The sequence below is a fragment of the Taudactylus pleione genome, unplaced genomic scaffold (assembly GCF_031769625.1).
Source record: "Taudactylus pleione unplaced genomic scaffold, aTauple2 ptg000003l, whole genome shotgun sequence".
Lineage (NCBI taxonomy): Eukaryota > Metazoa > Chordata > Amphibia > Anura > Myobatrachidae > Taudactylus > Taudactylus pleione.
Genome location: NW_028284406.1, coordinates 3866646 through 3883585, shown reverse-complemented (window position 1 = coordinate 3883585; position 16940 = coordinate 3866646). Strand labels below are relative to the sequence as shown.

The window sequence follows — 16940 nt, the reverse complement described above, 5'->3', positions numbered from 1 at the left end:
TCTTCTAAGTAAGAGGAAGGTGTATCGGTGTGTTACAGAAGCCGGAGATTGGTTGGTAGTCTAGATGGAGAATCGAATGAATTGTGTACAGATCACTGTTTGATGCAGTATCTGCTTAGTGCTTCAATATGAACTAAACTAGGTAGGAGTGACTGATTTTCCACTTTAGAGAAAATAACACTAGATTGTCCTGCAAAGTACAGTCTCCCAGTCTGATCCCTGTGATTTTCCCTTTGCATTGTGTCTGGGATTGCACCTTGGTGGACAGTGTAAGGTTTCCCCCGACTCCCGGTGCACCACTAGTAAATGTATCGGAATGATCTCTAGTTGCTTGAGAGAGGGAATAATCGCTGTCTTCTCTGCTCTAGGAGCGACATATTTAAGATCCATTGGCTGATGGCCGCACTGCCCTTCACAAAGTCCCTGTCTTTGGTCTTCCATGCGGTAGGTATCGGTTTTTCTAACGCTACAACCTAAGGAGTGAAACATTAAAAGTCTTTTCTGAAACTGCAAAAATGCCGACACTCAGATTATTTCATACTGCGCAAATGTTCCTGTTTATCAGCCTCCCGTGTACATATGCGCGCACTGATTCCACTTTTGGAACTGCCAAAGTAAAGTTACTCAGGTCTGACTGGAAATGGGCACAGACCTATTTGTGGCCTAAATGAATCCATAAGAGGGAGGGGAATATGTGACTATTTATTACAGGTGTCCCTTACACATATCTCACATCAATGTGCATGAAACGCGCCTGAACCCACTTCCGGAGCAGTATTTTTGCAGCAAGAGAGTGGATCGGTGACACAATTGTGATGTACAGATCCATGCACTCTATGTTAAAAGGGGGTGCATTTGCAGAAACATAGGCAACGAATATTACACAGTAACATGGCTGTGTGGTGCATTGTTACATATTTGTGTGTGACCAGTGGTCAGTGTCCCGATTTGTAGGGCTGGAGAGAACAGAACCTATACAGCAGCGTAGCTTGGGAGACAAGTCCAACAACTTTGTAAGTCCTCTACTTGGCAGGTGAGCCGCTGGAGAATACTGTGCAATGTAGCAATAAAAAACATTTGCATTATGTGTCATTTGTGAAAGACGCATTCTTCTAAAATTCTGAGGTTTTGAAGGGACTGGTACGATTAGTCGCCTGTTAAAATGTCAACAATTACTATGGACAGCACAATGCTGATGACATGACATATGCGGTATAATGCAAATTCAAGCATTTTAATAGTGTGACAAAGCATGGTATATACGGTTAGAATTCTTTAATGAGCAATAGTATCTCAGCGGCATTACGCTGTCCACATAATAATTGTAACTGTGGACAATCTAACCTCTTCCCATTTTGGATACTGAAGCTGTGTACACCACTAATTTCATCCCCTCTGCTTTCAGATTGATTATCATTACATCGCGACCCAGGGTTACCCGATCGAGGGGTGGGCTGTGGTCTATTACATCACTCACTTGTAAGTATGACATTGGCATTAGGGCCGCTCCTTTACGGCTTCTAAAGTCTGATCATGCCTACGCTTTGGACATACCTGAACACTTTAGTGAGTCACGTAGATCAAACTACCATCAGAGGAGTACGGCCTATTGGTGTATGGGGCTCGGGCAAGCCACCCGACAAAGAGGCCCGAGCGTTCCAGGGGCGCAGCCACGCCTCCTTGATGACATGGCCACACCCCCTGCAGCATATAAAGAGTTACCTATATTTGCAACAGGTCCCTGACAGATCTCCTGATGCCCCTGGATACCAACGCAAAGTTTGTTTGCGAATGACTTTTTAGCAAAGAGCAGAGTGGTTTTTTGTTTGTTTGTTTTTTTTTTGTTTGTTTTATTATTATTATTTATTATTATTATTGTTGTCCACTATTTATTTTTGAATCCTTTAGGAAATAAACTGAAATAATACCCAGAGAGGCGCTTTGTGCAGATTGTGAAACGAAGTGTAATAATGTACAGTAGCTCCTGCATTACTTCTTACAATACTCCATTCTCCTTAATGAACACTGAAGTTACCGCATTAGAGATCGACCTTTATACATGCATCATTTACAGGAATCTTAGCAGATATACACATCACTTTGTAGAAGGTTTATACTGACATGTTATTGGACCTCTGTAATGTTTGTGGCTTTTTGCTTTCACCACACAGACCATTGGTTTTGCAGCTCTAAGACTTGTGTCTTCTTTGCCAGGCTGAAAGGCGCTCTGCTGTTCATCACCATCGCTCTTATAGGAACAGGCTGGGCTTTCGTGAAACACATCCTCTCCGACAAGGATAAAAAGATCTTCATGATTGTCATCCCCCTGCAGGTGAGGACAGCACTCCGCCAGGCTCTGCACTAGTGCACATTCCATCGGCAGCCTCTAGAAATAAGAATTCTCTGCCTTGGCTGACTCCTATAGAAAAGATGAGCTATGATCAGTCAGCGGCAACAGCTCTGATTTACGTTGGGTAGGAGGACTGGTTACAGTTAGTACACCATGTTTTAATAGTCAGTGCATCATGTCTACAGTGGGTAGTAGGACTGGGTAGAGTCAGTGCAACGTGTTTACAGTGAATAGTAGGACTGGTTAGTGTCAGTACATTGTGTTTACAGTGCATAGTAGGACTGGTTAGTCGGTACTGAGTGTTTACAGTGCATAGTAGGACTGGTTAGTCGGTACTGAGTGTTTACTGTGCGTAGTAGGATTGGTTAGTCAGTACACTATGTTTACAGTGGGTAGTAGGAACGGTTAGTCAGTACACTGTGTTTAGCTTGGGTAGAATGACTGGTTAGAGCCCGTGTACCGTGTTTAGCTTGGGTAGAATGACTGGTTAGAGTCAGTGCATTGTTTACAGTGCGTTGTAGGACTGGTTAGAGTTCATGTTTACAGTGGGTAGTAGGACTGGTGAAAGTAGGTGCACTGTTTACATTTGGAAGTTGGACTGGTTACAGTGCATAGTAGGACTGGTTAGAGTCCATGTGTAAAAGTGGGTAGTAGGACTGGTGAGAGTCGGTACACTCTCTGTTTACAGTGGGTAGTAGGACTAGTTAGTCAGTGCGCACCGTGTTTACCTTGGGTAGAAGGCTTGGTTAGTCATTACACCATGTTTTCCCCTGGGTAGTAGGACTAGTTAGTCAGTATACCGTGTTTGCAGTGGGCAGGGGCTGGATCTAGTCAGTACACCATGTTTTCCCCTGGGTAGTAGGACTAGTTAGTCAGTATACCGTGTTTGCAGTGGGCAGGGGCTGGATCTAGTCAGTACACCATGTTTTCCCCTGGGTAGTAGGACTAGTTAGTCAGTATGCCGTGTTTGCAGTGGGCAGGAGCTGGATCTAGTCAGTACACCATGTTTCCCCTGGGTAGTAGGACTAGTTAGTCAGTATACCGTGTTTGCAGTGGGTAGTAGGAATAGTTAGTCAGTGCGCACCGTGTTTACCTTGGGTTGAAGGCTTGGTTAGTCAGTACACCATGTTTTCCCTTGGGTAGTAGGACTAGTTAGTCAGTATACCGTGTTTGCAGTGGGCAGGGGCTGGATCTAGTCAGTACACCATGTTTTCCCTTGGGTAGTAGGACTAGTTAGTCAGTATACCGTGTTTGCAGTGGGCAGGGGCTGGATCTAGTCAGTACACCATGTTTTCCCTTGGGTAGTAGGACTAGTTAGTCAGTATACCGTGTTTGCAGTGGGCAGGAGCTGGATCTAGTCAGTACACCATGTTTTCCCCTGGGTAGTAGGACTAGTTAGTCAGTATACCGTGTTTGCAGTGGGTAGTAGGACTAGTTAGTCAGTGCGCACCGTGTTTACCTTGGGTTGAAGGCTTGGTTAGTCAGTACACCATGTTTTCCCCTGGGTAGTAGGACTAGTTAGTCAGTATGCCGTGTTTGCAGTGGGCAGGGGCTGGATCTAGTCAGTACACCATGTTTTCCCCTGGGTAGTAGGACTAGTTAGTCAGTATACCGTGTTTGCAGTGGGTAGTAGGAATAGTTAGTCAGTGCGCACCGTGTTTACCTTGGGTTGAAGGCTTGGTTAGTCAGTACACCATGTTTTCCCTTGGGTAGTAGGACTAGTTAGTCAGTATACCGTGTTTGCAGTGGGCAGGGGCTGGATCTAGTCAGTACACCATGTTTTCCCCTGGGTAGTAGGACTAGTTAGTCAGTATGCCGTGTTTGCAGTGGGCAGGAGCTGGATCTAGTCAGTACACCATGTTTTCCCCTGGGTAGTAGGACTAGTTAGTCAGTATACCGTGTTTGCAGTGGGTAGTAGGAATAGTTAGTCAGTGCGCACCGTGTTTACCTTGGGTTGAAGGCTTGGTTAGTCAGTACACCATGTTTTCCCTTGGGTAGTAGGACTAGTTAGTCAGTATACCGTGTTTGCAGTGGGCAGGGGCTGGATCTAGTCAGTACACCATGTTTTCCCTTGGGTAGTAGGACTAGTTAGTCAGTATACCGTGTTTGCAGTGGGCAGGGGCTGAATCTAGTCAGTACACCATGTTTTCCCTTGGGTAGTAGGACTAGTTAGTCAGTATACTGTGTTTGCAGTGGGCAGGAGCTGGATCTAGTCAGTACACCATGTTTTCCCCTGGGTAGTAGGACTAGTTAGTCAGTATACCGTGTTTGCAGTGGGTAGTAGGAATAGTTAGTCAGTGCGCACCGTGTTTACCTTGGGTTGAAGGCTTGGTTAGTCAGTACACCATGTTTTCCCTTGGGTAGTAGGACTAGTTAGTCAGTATACCGTGTTTGCAGTGGGCAGGGGCTGGATCTAGTCAGTACACCATGTTTTCCCTTGGGTAGTAGGACTAGTTAGTCAGTATACCGTGTTTGCAGTGGGCAGGGGCTGGATCTAGTCAGTACACCATGTTTTCCCTTGGGTAGTAGGACTAGTTAGTCAGTATACCGTGTTTGCAGTGGGCAGGAGCTGGATCTAGTCAGTACACCATGTTTTCCCCTGGGTAGTAGGACTAGTTAGTCAGTATACCGTGTTTGCAGTGGGTAGTAGGAATAGTTAGTCAGTGCGCACCGTGTTTACCTTGGGTTGAAGGCTTGGTTAGTCAGTACACCATGTTTTCCCCTGGGTAGTAGGACTAGTTAGTCAGTATACCGTGTTTGCAGTGGGCAGGGGCTGGATCTAGTCAGTACACCATGTTTTCCCCTGGGTAGTAGGACTAGTTAGTCAGTATGCCGTGTTTGCAGTGGGCAGGAGCTGGATCTAGTCAGTACACCATGTTTTCCCCTGGGTAGTAGGACTAGTTAGTCAGTATACCGTGTTTGCAGTGGGTAGTAGGAATAGTTAGTCAGTGCGCACCGTGTTTACCTTGGGTTGAAGGCTTGGTTAGTCAGTACACCATGTTTTCCCTTGGGTAGTAGGACTAGTTAGTCAGTATACCGTGTTTGCAGTGGGCAGGGGCTGGATCTAGTCAGTACACCATGTTTTCCCTTGGGTAGTAGGACTAGTTAGTCAGTATACCGTGTTTGCAGTGGGCAGGGGCTGGATCTAGTCAGTACACCATGTTTTCCCTTGGGTAGTAGGACTAGTTAGTCAGTATACTGTGTTTGCAGTGGGCAGGAGCTGGATCTAGTCAGTACACCATGTTTTCCCCTGGGTAGTAGGACTAGTTAGTCAGTATACCGTGTTTGCAGTGGGTAGTAGGAATAGTTAGTCAGTGCGCACCGTGTTTACCTTGGGTTGAAGGCTTGGTTAGTCAGTACACCATGTTTTCCCTTGGGTAGTAGGACTAGTTAGTCAGTATACCGTGTTTGCAGTGGGCAGGGGCTGGATCTAGTCAGTACACCATGTTTTCCCTTGGGTAGTAGGACTAGTTAGTCAGTATACCGTGTTTGCAGTGGGCAGGAGCTGGATCTAGTCAGTACACCATGTTTTCCCCTGGGTAGTAGGACTAGTTAGTCAGTATACCGTGTTTGCAGTGGGTAGTAGGAATAGTTAGTCAGTGCGCACCGTGTTTACCTTGGGTTGAAGGCTTGGTTAGTCAGTACACCATGTTTTCCCCTGGGTAGTAGGACTAGTTAGTCAGTATACCGTGTTTGCAGTGGGCAGGGGCTGGATCTAGTCAGTACACCATGTTTTCGGTCCATTGGAAAATCGGATTTTTGAGCGACTCAACAATATTAGTTTATTTAGCTACATTCCAGGCTTACTGACCAGTAAGACGGTGTAATGCTTAGCGTTACTGCCTCACAGCACTGAGGTCGTGGGTTCGATTCCCTCCACGTCCCTACCTGTGTGGAGTTTGTATATTCTCCCTGTGCTTGCGTGGGTTTCCTCCGGGTGCTCCGGTTTCCTGCCACATTCCAAAAATATACTGGTAGGTTAATTGGCTCCAAATATAAATTAACCCTAGTGTGTATGTGTGTGAGCATAGAGAATATAGATTGTAAGCTCCACTGGGGCAGGGACTGACGTGAATGGTCAACTCTTCTCTGTAAAGCGCTGCGGAATAGGTGTGCGCTATATAAATAAATAAATAAAAATAAATATGTCTATACATTTCTCCTAATCCCCCTGTCTACCACTCCAGAGACCTCCCATATAAATTTCCATCCCTGATACATCTTTGTATCACTGTACCTTGCAAAGGTCTCATCTCAACCAAATATAACAGATACCAATGATTAATGCATATAAATGATGATATAGATGGAATATGGTCTCCGCTTAGATGCATGCCTTCTCTCGTGTGTTAGCGGCAAGGTGCGCAGTCTCTCTCTCCGCACCTAAACCTAACCCTCCTGGGGGGTGCCTAGCCCTATCCTCCCCCCTTCTCCTAACCTCCCCCTAGTGCCTAACCCCAACCTCCCCCCAGGGGTGCGTAAACCTAACCCCCTCTCTCCGCACACTAAACCTTACCCTCCCGGGGGTGCGCCTAACCCCAAGTCCCCCCGGGAACACCTAAACCTAACCGCCTGGTGCGGCCTCTAATATTACTATTTTATAGTCCTTTTGAACACAGGTGAACTATTCTCCCTCACCTGCTAATATGATACTTGTTCCTGAATGTGCTTTTTTTTTCAAACCTTGAGTAAAGAGCTTTAGTGTAAAAGGAAAGGAAGTGTCTCCTATATTTCAGTGTTCTGTTTCCTGATCCATTTGTGTTACCCAGTGGGGACTATAATGACTTTGCTCCACTTACCAGGTACTGGCCAACGCGGCGTACATCATCATAGAATCCACGGAACAGGGCATGTCACAATACGGGCTGTGGAAGGAGATCCTGTTCTTGGTAGATCTGCTGTGTTGCGGAGCAATCCTGTTACCAGTTATATGGTAAGACATCGTAACCGTCCTGGCGTGCTGCACTCTCTGTAATATTTCTCTGTCTCGGTCAGAATTACTTTTGTATTTTTGGTACACATTTGTAAAACTATAGCACGGGATGAGGTATTCCTATAGACATGCCCTGTTGCCTTTATATCCAATATTGTGGGGAAACCAGAGCCTGAATTATGCACTATTTTGATATAGCTTGTAGAGCAGAGAGGACTGTCCTGTCTTTTTTGTTTATTGGTGTTCATTCTAGCACCCTGCACCTGTCACAACACGTGCAGTTCCTCCTTCCTGCCTGGGGTGTCGCTCTCTGCTCTGGTACTCCTAGCACACTCTGCTGATGCAAGTGCAGAGACACAACCTGTGCAGAGAGCGACACCCCAGGCAGGAAAGAGGAACTGCACATGTTATGACAGGTGCAGGGTGCTAGAATGCGCACTAACTATCAGAACAGCTCTGGTTAATTATAAAATCATAAACCATACAGCACCATTCTCATTCTTGTGGCTTCTCTCTTGTTTTGGTTACGGTATCCATACTGAACAGCTGATCATGGTAGAATCAGATTTATTGCAAAAAAAAACAGCATAAAAAGGAACAACAAAAAAGCAGAGCTAAAATAATTCGGTATAAGCAAAAGGAAAAAAAAAAATGTTACAAAAGCACTCGCATGATTAGTGCATGGCACAATTCTCCAATACGGTACATTATCTGTACAGGGGAAGACACTGTAAAGAGAGTCTTATGTATTTACTATCGCACAAAGGGTTTTTATTCTGTCTGTCTAAACAGGTCCATCCGGCATCTGCAGGAGGCTTCCGCCACGGATGGGAAGGGTAAGTCTCATCAAATGAAGTCTAATTAGTAATGTTGATAAACCATAATATCATGCTGCAAATAAGGAAACTACAACCCTCTGACCATATCTGTAAGAGGCGTTACCTAGCGACAGGATGTAACCTTGATTACAGAGATAACTCTGCGGAACAAGTAATCGTTTATTGCACACAGAAATTTGTTTTTATTGCGATCACAATGATATCTTTAGTCATTGGTTGTAGTTTGTCACTCTTACTGTGCTCCATAACTGCATGTATAATGGTCATCAGGAACTGAGGCCTCTATACCAACACGATCAGCGGCTTCTCCGTTACCGTAAACAACATACTCGCACTTTCACCATAACAAGAGGTGCCTTACAAGGCTGGAGAGGATACAGGCTGGAGCTACATGTGTTTTGAAACTCAAAGCTTCTCAGATGTGTGCGGAATGGACTGCTTACACCTCATGCTAGCTGTGTGAGTCCCCGTACCCCTGCAGTCCTGCTGCCCTCAAACCTGTTATGTTCTCAGCCTTGTAAGTGGCGTGGCTGGCATCACGTTTCAGATGCGACAGAGTAGGGAACCCAGTATAATGGACAGCAAGGATGCACGGCGGTAAGCATTGCTGTCTCATAGTGCTGGGGCCATGAGTTTGCTTACCAACCAGCTGTTGAGTCTTTGGAGTTTCTATGTTCTTGGGTGTTGCGGTTTCGTCCTATGTACCAAAAGTATGTGTGTGTGTGTGTGTGTGTGTTAGGGAGTTTATACTGTAAACCCCATTAGTGCAGAGACTGATGTGAATGACAAATATTCTCTGTACTGCACTGTGTAATTGGTGGCACTGTATAAATAAATCTAGATGATGATGATACTTATAATTGGGGGCCAAGATCTGAAGTAAGTACTTCCAGAGTAAACAGCTGCTTTAAAATTCTATTCCTAAGCTCAGTAACATTAGGTAATAAAAAATACACTTTGTCTTTTTAATATAGGAAACACCGAAAGGGAAGTTATGTTTAAAATTGTACTACAGTATTCTTTTGGCTTGCAATGTAATTGTGTGGCTAAGGAGTGCTTCTCCACCAGGTGGCGATAATGAGTCATGTAAAACCTCTGTGTGCCGTGCATTAAAGGTCCCTCATCATGTGAATGGAATACAATTGCTTATTTGTCTTCCTGTGTTGAACTGTCCTTTTCTGTTTGCATATAAAATTGTATATTCAGTATTCGGGGGCCAAAAATTGCATCAGCGCCACCGGGTCTGTGTCTGGGACATAGGCACCTCTCGCTTGTACTGTTTAGCTTTGTGTGTAAATAATGGAATGAGTTGTGTCTGCATGGCTGTCTCCTGTGCGCTATAGGCTGCTGCTGTCTGCTTGGGTCTGTCCTTGTGTTCCAGAGCTTCTATCATGAGACCTCTACCTGTACGACACAGGGGCAGATGTATCAAGGCGTGGAGAGAGCAAGAAAGTACCAACCAATCAGCTCCTAACTGTCATTTTTCATACACCGCCTGTAAAGTGATAGGAGCTGTTTGGTTGGTACTTTATCTCTCCCCAAGTCTTAGTACATCTCGCTCAAAATGCCAATTGTATAAGGAAAGTATGAGTATGGAACTCATGCTTGCTTCTTTGGTCGTCTTAATTAAACCCTACCTTGGCAGATAATGATTCTATATCCTCCTATGCTCATTTAATGCTTGGGGCCTCCTCTCCCTGATGTATAGGTGTAACTGGTAAACATTGGTCCTTATTCTGAGTTGCAATTTCAGAGTTGAGCGATTGTTTGCTATTGCGTGTGCTAGAAAACTTGTGCCGCGCATGCGTTCCGCTGTGTGTACGAACAGTCGCGGCTGTGATTGAGACGCACGCCGTGTGAAATCTAATAGACGTTCCTGGGCGGTGGCGGTTCAGATGCCCGGAGATGCGCCGCCTCATTCGCGTATTACGGGAGCGTCGCGGGCGTGTCGCTGAACTGGTTGCGATGTCAGGCGCTTAATCCCTCACATTGGCGGCCAATACTGTGATGGTGATTCTGCCACTAGCGTGGGGCTGCTGCAGGTTTCCATGGTGTTCCCCTCCCCCCCCCCCTGATTGTTCAGCCTAAAGACACGCCAAGCAGGATTTCCGCATCTGAAGACACTGAAAGTGGGCGTCCCAGGCCTAGCACACTTGTACACCAGGAGATGGCTGATACTGGCATTAGTGTAATGTTGTAAGCGCAACTACAGGAAGGGACGCTAAAGAGATCGCAGCAGCGAGCGAACCAGAATGGGCTCCATAGTGTCTTGTTTTAAGAGACCCTCATTGCGGATCTAGTTCCCCCACAGTACTCGGATAAGTGTCACACTCTTTGGAGTCAGAGATTTGTCACGTCCTTCGCATTGGGTTAATCATTATACACAGCTCAGAGCAGGTCAGGTTCCTCTGCTAATGGCTAACTCTCCTTTTTTATGTCCACAAGGGCTCATTTATCATACACTGATCTGGTGTCTGACCCGTCTCTGGATAGGGACCCCTCCTCTAATGCACATTGCAATGCTTTGGCTAAACTCCTCCATGATTGATCCTTGCTGAGACCTCCGCTTGATGTATTTGACTCTCTGTTGAGAACTTTATTTTTCTTTCCCATGTTTGTAATATGTATATACACACATTGATTTGTTCTATTAACATTTTATATATCATCACTATTCTCCTGCATCACTTTTATAATGGGAAGTTGTCTCAGTAATAGAACCATACTGGTTATTAACAAGCCATCTGTAGTCCAATAGGAATTTAGTAAAGTGTCAGGGGTATATTTACTAAAGTGCTGGTTTTTAAGAAGAGGGGTTGTTGCCCATAGCAACTAATCGGTTTCTACTTAACATTTATCTAGCACCTAGAAGATAATAGCTATAATCTGATTGGTTGCTATGGGCAACATCTCCACTTCTGTAAACCTGCACTTTAGTAAATATACCCCTTACAGTTTACATAGTACAGTGGGAAACTTCACTTAGTATGCGACTCTCCGCTATGTTGTATTGGTCTGAGAGTCTTTTTGGTGGTGGGTTTCCATAAACTTTTTAACCTTTAGGAGTTAAAAATAACCACTGCCCATTCCAGCCATTTAGGTTTTAATACCTCAAACAGGGTTGGAGGGCAAAATCATCAGCGCTATGCCGCACCTTCAAACCTGACTGAAACACAGGCATTCGATAAATATGCCCCCTAATAAAATGACTGTCTACCTCTCCCTCCATTTTCCCTAGAAATTCTCAAGGCCCAGCTTTTGGGTGGTTCCGGGCTATAGATAGTCAACAGTTTGACATGGACTAAGGGTCGACATGTAAGAAGGTCGACAGGTACAAATGGTCAAAAGGTTCAACACAAAAATGGTCACCACACGAATTATTTATTTATTTTTTTAAAGGGTTAGGCACTTACCGGAGGGTTATGGTTAGGCACTTACCCCGACGGTTAGGTTTATCCACCAGGAGGGAGGGTTAGGGTGAAGATTAGGCCTAGAAATAAAATATTAAGCATGTTGACCTTTTGACCCTGTCAACCATTTTTACATGTCGACCTTTAGTGTGTTGACCTTTTGTCCCAGTCGACCTATTGACTGTCTAACATCTAGTGTCTATCTAGACATTGTCAACCTATTTACTGTCTAACTCTTAATCCACACCTACTTTTGGCATCATAACCTATTTCGGTAAGGGTCCCTCATTGTGTCAGAGCTATAGACCCATCAATCTGCTCACTTCAACATAAAGACATTTGCTAAAACACTACCAGTAGAAAATATTCCTTTCCTTCCACCAACTCAGGAATGTAGAGGTAGATTCTAGTAGCCACAGACAGATGGCTGAGAACCCCAGGGGACCTGCTTATCTGATTGTGTCCCCTTTTACCATTTAGATGCTAAGACCTCGGGCAGGCTCCATATGTCCTGTAGTAAAACTGCTCTACTGGAGTGACAGCTCTTCGGTCACATCTTGGCTTACATTCTATCATTATACTCCATTTCTTCTCTTTTGCCCAAAATAGTGTCTTCGTGGCAATCAGATGCGACAAGCAGCTTCACAAGACTCTGCTAGCGCCGGGCGACTGTCACTTAAAAATGCCACGTACTCGCAATCGGATGCGACAAGCAGCTTCGCGAGACGGCACTGATGCATTTGATATGCGACACTTGCGTCTCTGTGTGCGACTGAGTTTGTATACGAAGTGCTGCGATACAAAGGCCGCGGCAATTTTCCACGCCAAGTTCTGTTTCGTTTACAGACTCAGACGCACTCTGATATACAAGTGTCGCGCATCCGATTAATCCGTGCAGTCTCGTGAAGCTGCTCGTCCCATCCGATCGCAAGTAAGGGGCACTTTTAAGCGAAAGACGTTCGGCGCAAGCAGAGCCGCAGGGACCCGGCGGCACCCTCACACCGGGCAGCTCGCACCACATGGCATGTTGAGGCTAGGGGTATAAGGACCCACCTGTATGTAGGATGTCAATAGTAAGTTATATGGTAGCCTCGTGCCTTGGCCTGTCTGCAGTGCAGTCCTTCTGCAAGTGTTTATATCGGGGAGGTCGCTGACTGGGAAATTGTGACCCTATATAGCCCCTGCCTCCATTCTGTACAAGCCTCTATTCTCCTCTTTTGCACTTGCATCTCTCCATCACAGTGTGGTCTGTTTGTGCTCCATTTGTAATTAATAATCGTCGTTTAGGTAGGAGATCTGTCTGCCCACATACCTCCTTCCCTGGGCTGTCTATATAAGGGCCGGGGGGGAATGCTGCTGGCTGTTTCACTCCATGACGTTGTGACCTCAGGAACACAGCATGTTTACGCATGTAAACAAAATCCTCCATTACTTACATTAGCCCGATTCGTTCGGCAGGTCTGCTGGGCTTTAATTACCAACCTGTCAACTCCAAACCTTTCTGGAACTGGATAATTCCACAGTCTATTCCAAGCTCTGTCAGAGCTGGAAGCACCATTCGATGTACATCGGCATAATGTCATGGAATATCAACCAAGTGGATGAGGTGTTATTGTATACAGTATACAGAATTTTCAAGAATTGTCATAGAACGAATGTATTATTTCACTAAAACACAGTTTTTATTCAGCAAATGGCGATGAGAAAATAAGCCGCATATTTCAGAAAAGGACAAGCAGTGGAAACTTTTCGTCTTAACAGGAAATGTAAAAAAAAAAAAATAAATAAAACTTAATGTGAATTATACAAACGAGCTTTTAATAGAGTTAGGAATTGTGTATAATGTTCTGAACCGATTGCTCCAGTTTCTGAGACCCACCATGTTTAGGCGCAGTTTACTCAATTACTAATTACCCAATAGGCCAGCGGTTCTCAAACTCTGTCCTCAGGACCCCAAACAGGTCATATTTTCCAGGTCACCTAGCAGGAGCCCAGGTGTAGTCATTACTCACTGACACATTAAATAAAAAAAAACACAGGTGGAACTAATTATTTCACTTGCATTTTGTGAGGAGACCTGGAAAACATGCACTGTGTGGGGTCCTGAGAACCGAGTTTGAGAACCTGTGCAATAGGTTGATCTGGCTGCAGCATAAGGCACTGGGACTGGAGCGAGTCAGGCTGTCTGGCCCTGCAGCATGAGGTCCCCCCAAATTCTACCCTATTGGTGCGCAGACCGAGCTTTGCATTGGCGGGCAATCCATCACGGTTTTGTGATGTGCCCAGCTACCCTGCATCATTAACAGTCGTGGTTGACGACTAATGATGCTACAAACTTGTCAGCGTGTAGTAGAGGAACTAACCAGACTACAACTACAAAGAAGCTGTAGAGGGAATAGGATGGAGCTTTAATACTCCTTGATCTTTTTTTTTTTTGCATACACTTATTGTTTGTGGATTGCTCTCTGTATTGTATGTGTTTCCGAAATGCTGTCTGTATTGTATATTGGTGTGTGGAATGCTCTCTAGATTATATATTGATCTGTGGAATGGTCTCTATTTTGAATGTTCTGTGCAATGCGCTCTGTATTGTATATCATTCTCTGGAACACTCTGCATTGCATATCAGTCTCTGGAATGCTGTCTGTATTGTATATCAGTCTCTGGAATGCTCTCTATTATATGGTGGTCTCTGGAAAGCACGCTGTATTGTATTTGGGTCTCTGGAATGCTCTCTGTATTGTATGGCGGTCTGTAGAATGCTCTCTGTTGTATGACAGTCTCTGGATTGCTGACTATTGTGTGGTGGTCTCTAGAGTGCTCTCTGTTGTATTGTGGTCTCTTAGATGCTCTCTATATTGTACATAGACCTTTGAGATGCTCCCTATATTCTATAGTCCCTGAAATTCCTGCTATTGTTGTGACTCTGAAAGTAAATATTGGAAGATGGGGTGCGCTATGAGTTTATTAGCCCAGGGCCAATGGAACCCTTAATCAGGCTCAGAATTGACTGACAAAAACAAACCTGGCTTAAATGTTTTTGCAGTCCAATATTAAGTTGTATCTTCCTATACGCGTCGTCTTGTCTGTAATCCCTAGAAGGGCACTATGCCAAGCATGTTTTGGGGTTTATTTACTAAAACGCCTAACAAATACAGGTGTTGCAACCAATCAGTCTATCATTTATACAGTGCACTATAGAAAATGATAGCTAAATGCTAATTGGTTGCTATTGACAACACAGTCACATTTCCTTTTTTGAAGTTTTAAGATATCTGCGCCTTTGCTTTTTGGTTGCAGAAAGTGGCAACAAATGTAAATATAATGTCAAGACTCTCTAATCTTGAGCATTAAAATATTTGTGTTAGCAGTGCTTATATATAAATATATATGTGTGTGTATATATATATATATATTTGTGTGTATGTATGTGTATGTATATATATGTATGTATATATATATGTATGTATATATATATATATATATATATATGTGTGTATATATATATATATATATGTATATATATATATATATATGTGTGTGTGTATATATATATATATATATATATATATATATATACATATACATATATATATATATATATATATATATATATATATATATATATATATATATATATATATATATATATATATATAGAATAGATTGGTTCGGCACTCAATGTTCCTCTGCATAAAAAAATCCTGGGTGCTCGCACAATAAGTGATGTAGAAATCCAAAGTGTGCTGTCGCAGTGTACGACAGACCACAGCGCATCACTCCAGGGTGTATAAGTTATGCCAATTTATTCAACGTTTCAAGGCCCTTGCGGCCCCGTCGTTCCTCTTTCCTGCCTGGGCTGTTGCTCTCTGGTCTGTATCTTGGCAGATTGTTGTATCAGCTGAGTGTGCTAGAAGCACCAGAGCAGAGCGTGAGACCCCAGACAGGAAAGCGGAACTGCACGGGTTGTGTGACAGGTGCAGGGTGCTAGAACGAACACTATTTATTTATTTTAAACAAAGTTTTATTGAAGCGTCAAGTGTCACATTTACAGACATCACAATGAACAATAATATAAATGTCCATATAATTAGGAAAAAAAGAGAGCAATGGTCACAATAGTTGTACAATAGTGCAAATGGTGTGTGATATTATACGAACAGCAAAGAGAAGGACCAATAGGTTCTATTTACATATGGAATAATTGCCATACATAAGAAAATTAGAATAGTACAACAAATCATTGTAAGGACATAGTAGAAAAATTAAATAAATAATCTAGATAGCTCACCGCCCCCACACATTCCACCGAATGTACCTATAAAGAGTTATTGAAAAGAAAAATCGATGTTGCAATCTTATCGGAGGGTCATGAACACTATTTATAAATACATATTTGTGTTATTAGCAGAACTTTTATATGTACACCTTTATATATACATTTTGTGTTGGCAGTACTGTTTTATATATATTTATATATACATATTTGTGCTATTAGCATTCCTTGTACATATACACATTTATATACATATTTGTGCTATTAGCATTCCTTGTACATATACACATTTATATACATATGTGTTGGCAGTACCTATATATTTATATATACATATCTGTGCTATCAGCAGTGTGTATGTATGTGTGTATGTATGTGTGTGTATATATATATATAGTTATAGTGTGTGTGTATGTGTGTGTATGTGTGTGTATGTATATATATATATATATATATATATATATATATATATGTGTATATATATATATATATATATTATACACAAAATTGTGTGTGTTATTAGCAGTAATTATATATATACATGTGTTATCAGCAGTACTTATATATATATATTATTGTAGGATTATGGGAGAGCACTCACCAGACTTCATAACATTCCATCAGAGTTGTATCAGCAAAAATCAATTTAATCCATAGACATAGTCGACGTTTCGGCTCCCACAGAGCCTTTGTCAAGACTGGACAGACAAAGAATCCACCTTCATACAAGCAGTATAACAGCATGTGCATCCTTGGGTGCCATTTATACCTGAGTAAATTACAATCGGGATCACCAGTGTGACGCTACCGGAAGTGATGTCACTTTAATCAAATAGCTAGCATAATATTATTATTCATACTACAGCCCACAGCGACGAGATCTATTATCCCAATCTCTACATACCCACAATATCCATGTATCGGCTCCATGTGCAGGTCCCCGCTGCTTACAGGGAGCCACCTCCGACTTCCTACTAGAAGTCGCGATACCGGAAGTGCCAGAACGGCATTCCCCAGCGTGCTGGAACGCACGACCAGTGAGCAGCAAGCTCTATCACTAGAGCCCGATCTGCACCTCTAGTGATGGACACACAGTAATCAACCACAGGTCCCATCAGAGTAACTAGATCCA

General features: G+C 43.4%; 1 protein-coding gene across 1 annotated transcript in view; it reads left to right on the top strand.

Annotated features, from left to right (window-relative positions):
• Positions 1–16940, top strand: part of GPR107 (G protein-coupled receptor 107) — a 59533-nt gene that overhangs the window by 21783 nt on the left and 20810 nt on the right. Inside the window, exons 10-14 of the mRNA XM_088467043.1 lie at positions 369–444; positions 1406–1479; positions 2215–2332; positions 7153–7283; positions 8076–8119. Of these exons, the coding sequence (XP_088323169.1) occupies positions 369–444; positions 1406–1479; positions 2215–2332; positions 7153–7283; positions 8076–8119 (443 nt within the window). The remainder of the gene's footprint in view (positions 1–368; positions 445–1405; positions 1480–2214; positions 2333–7152; positions 7284–8075; positions 8120–16940) is intronic.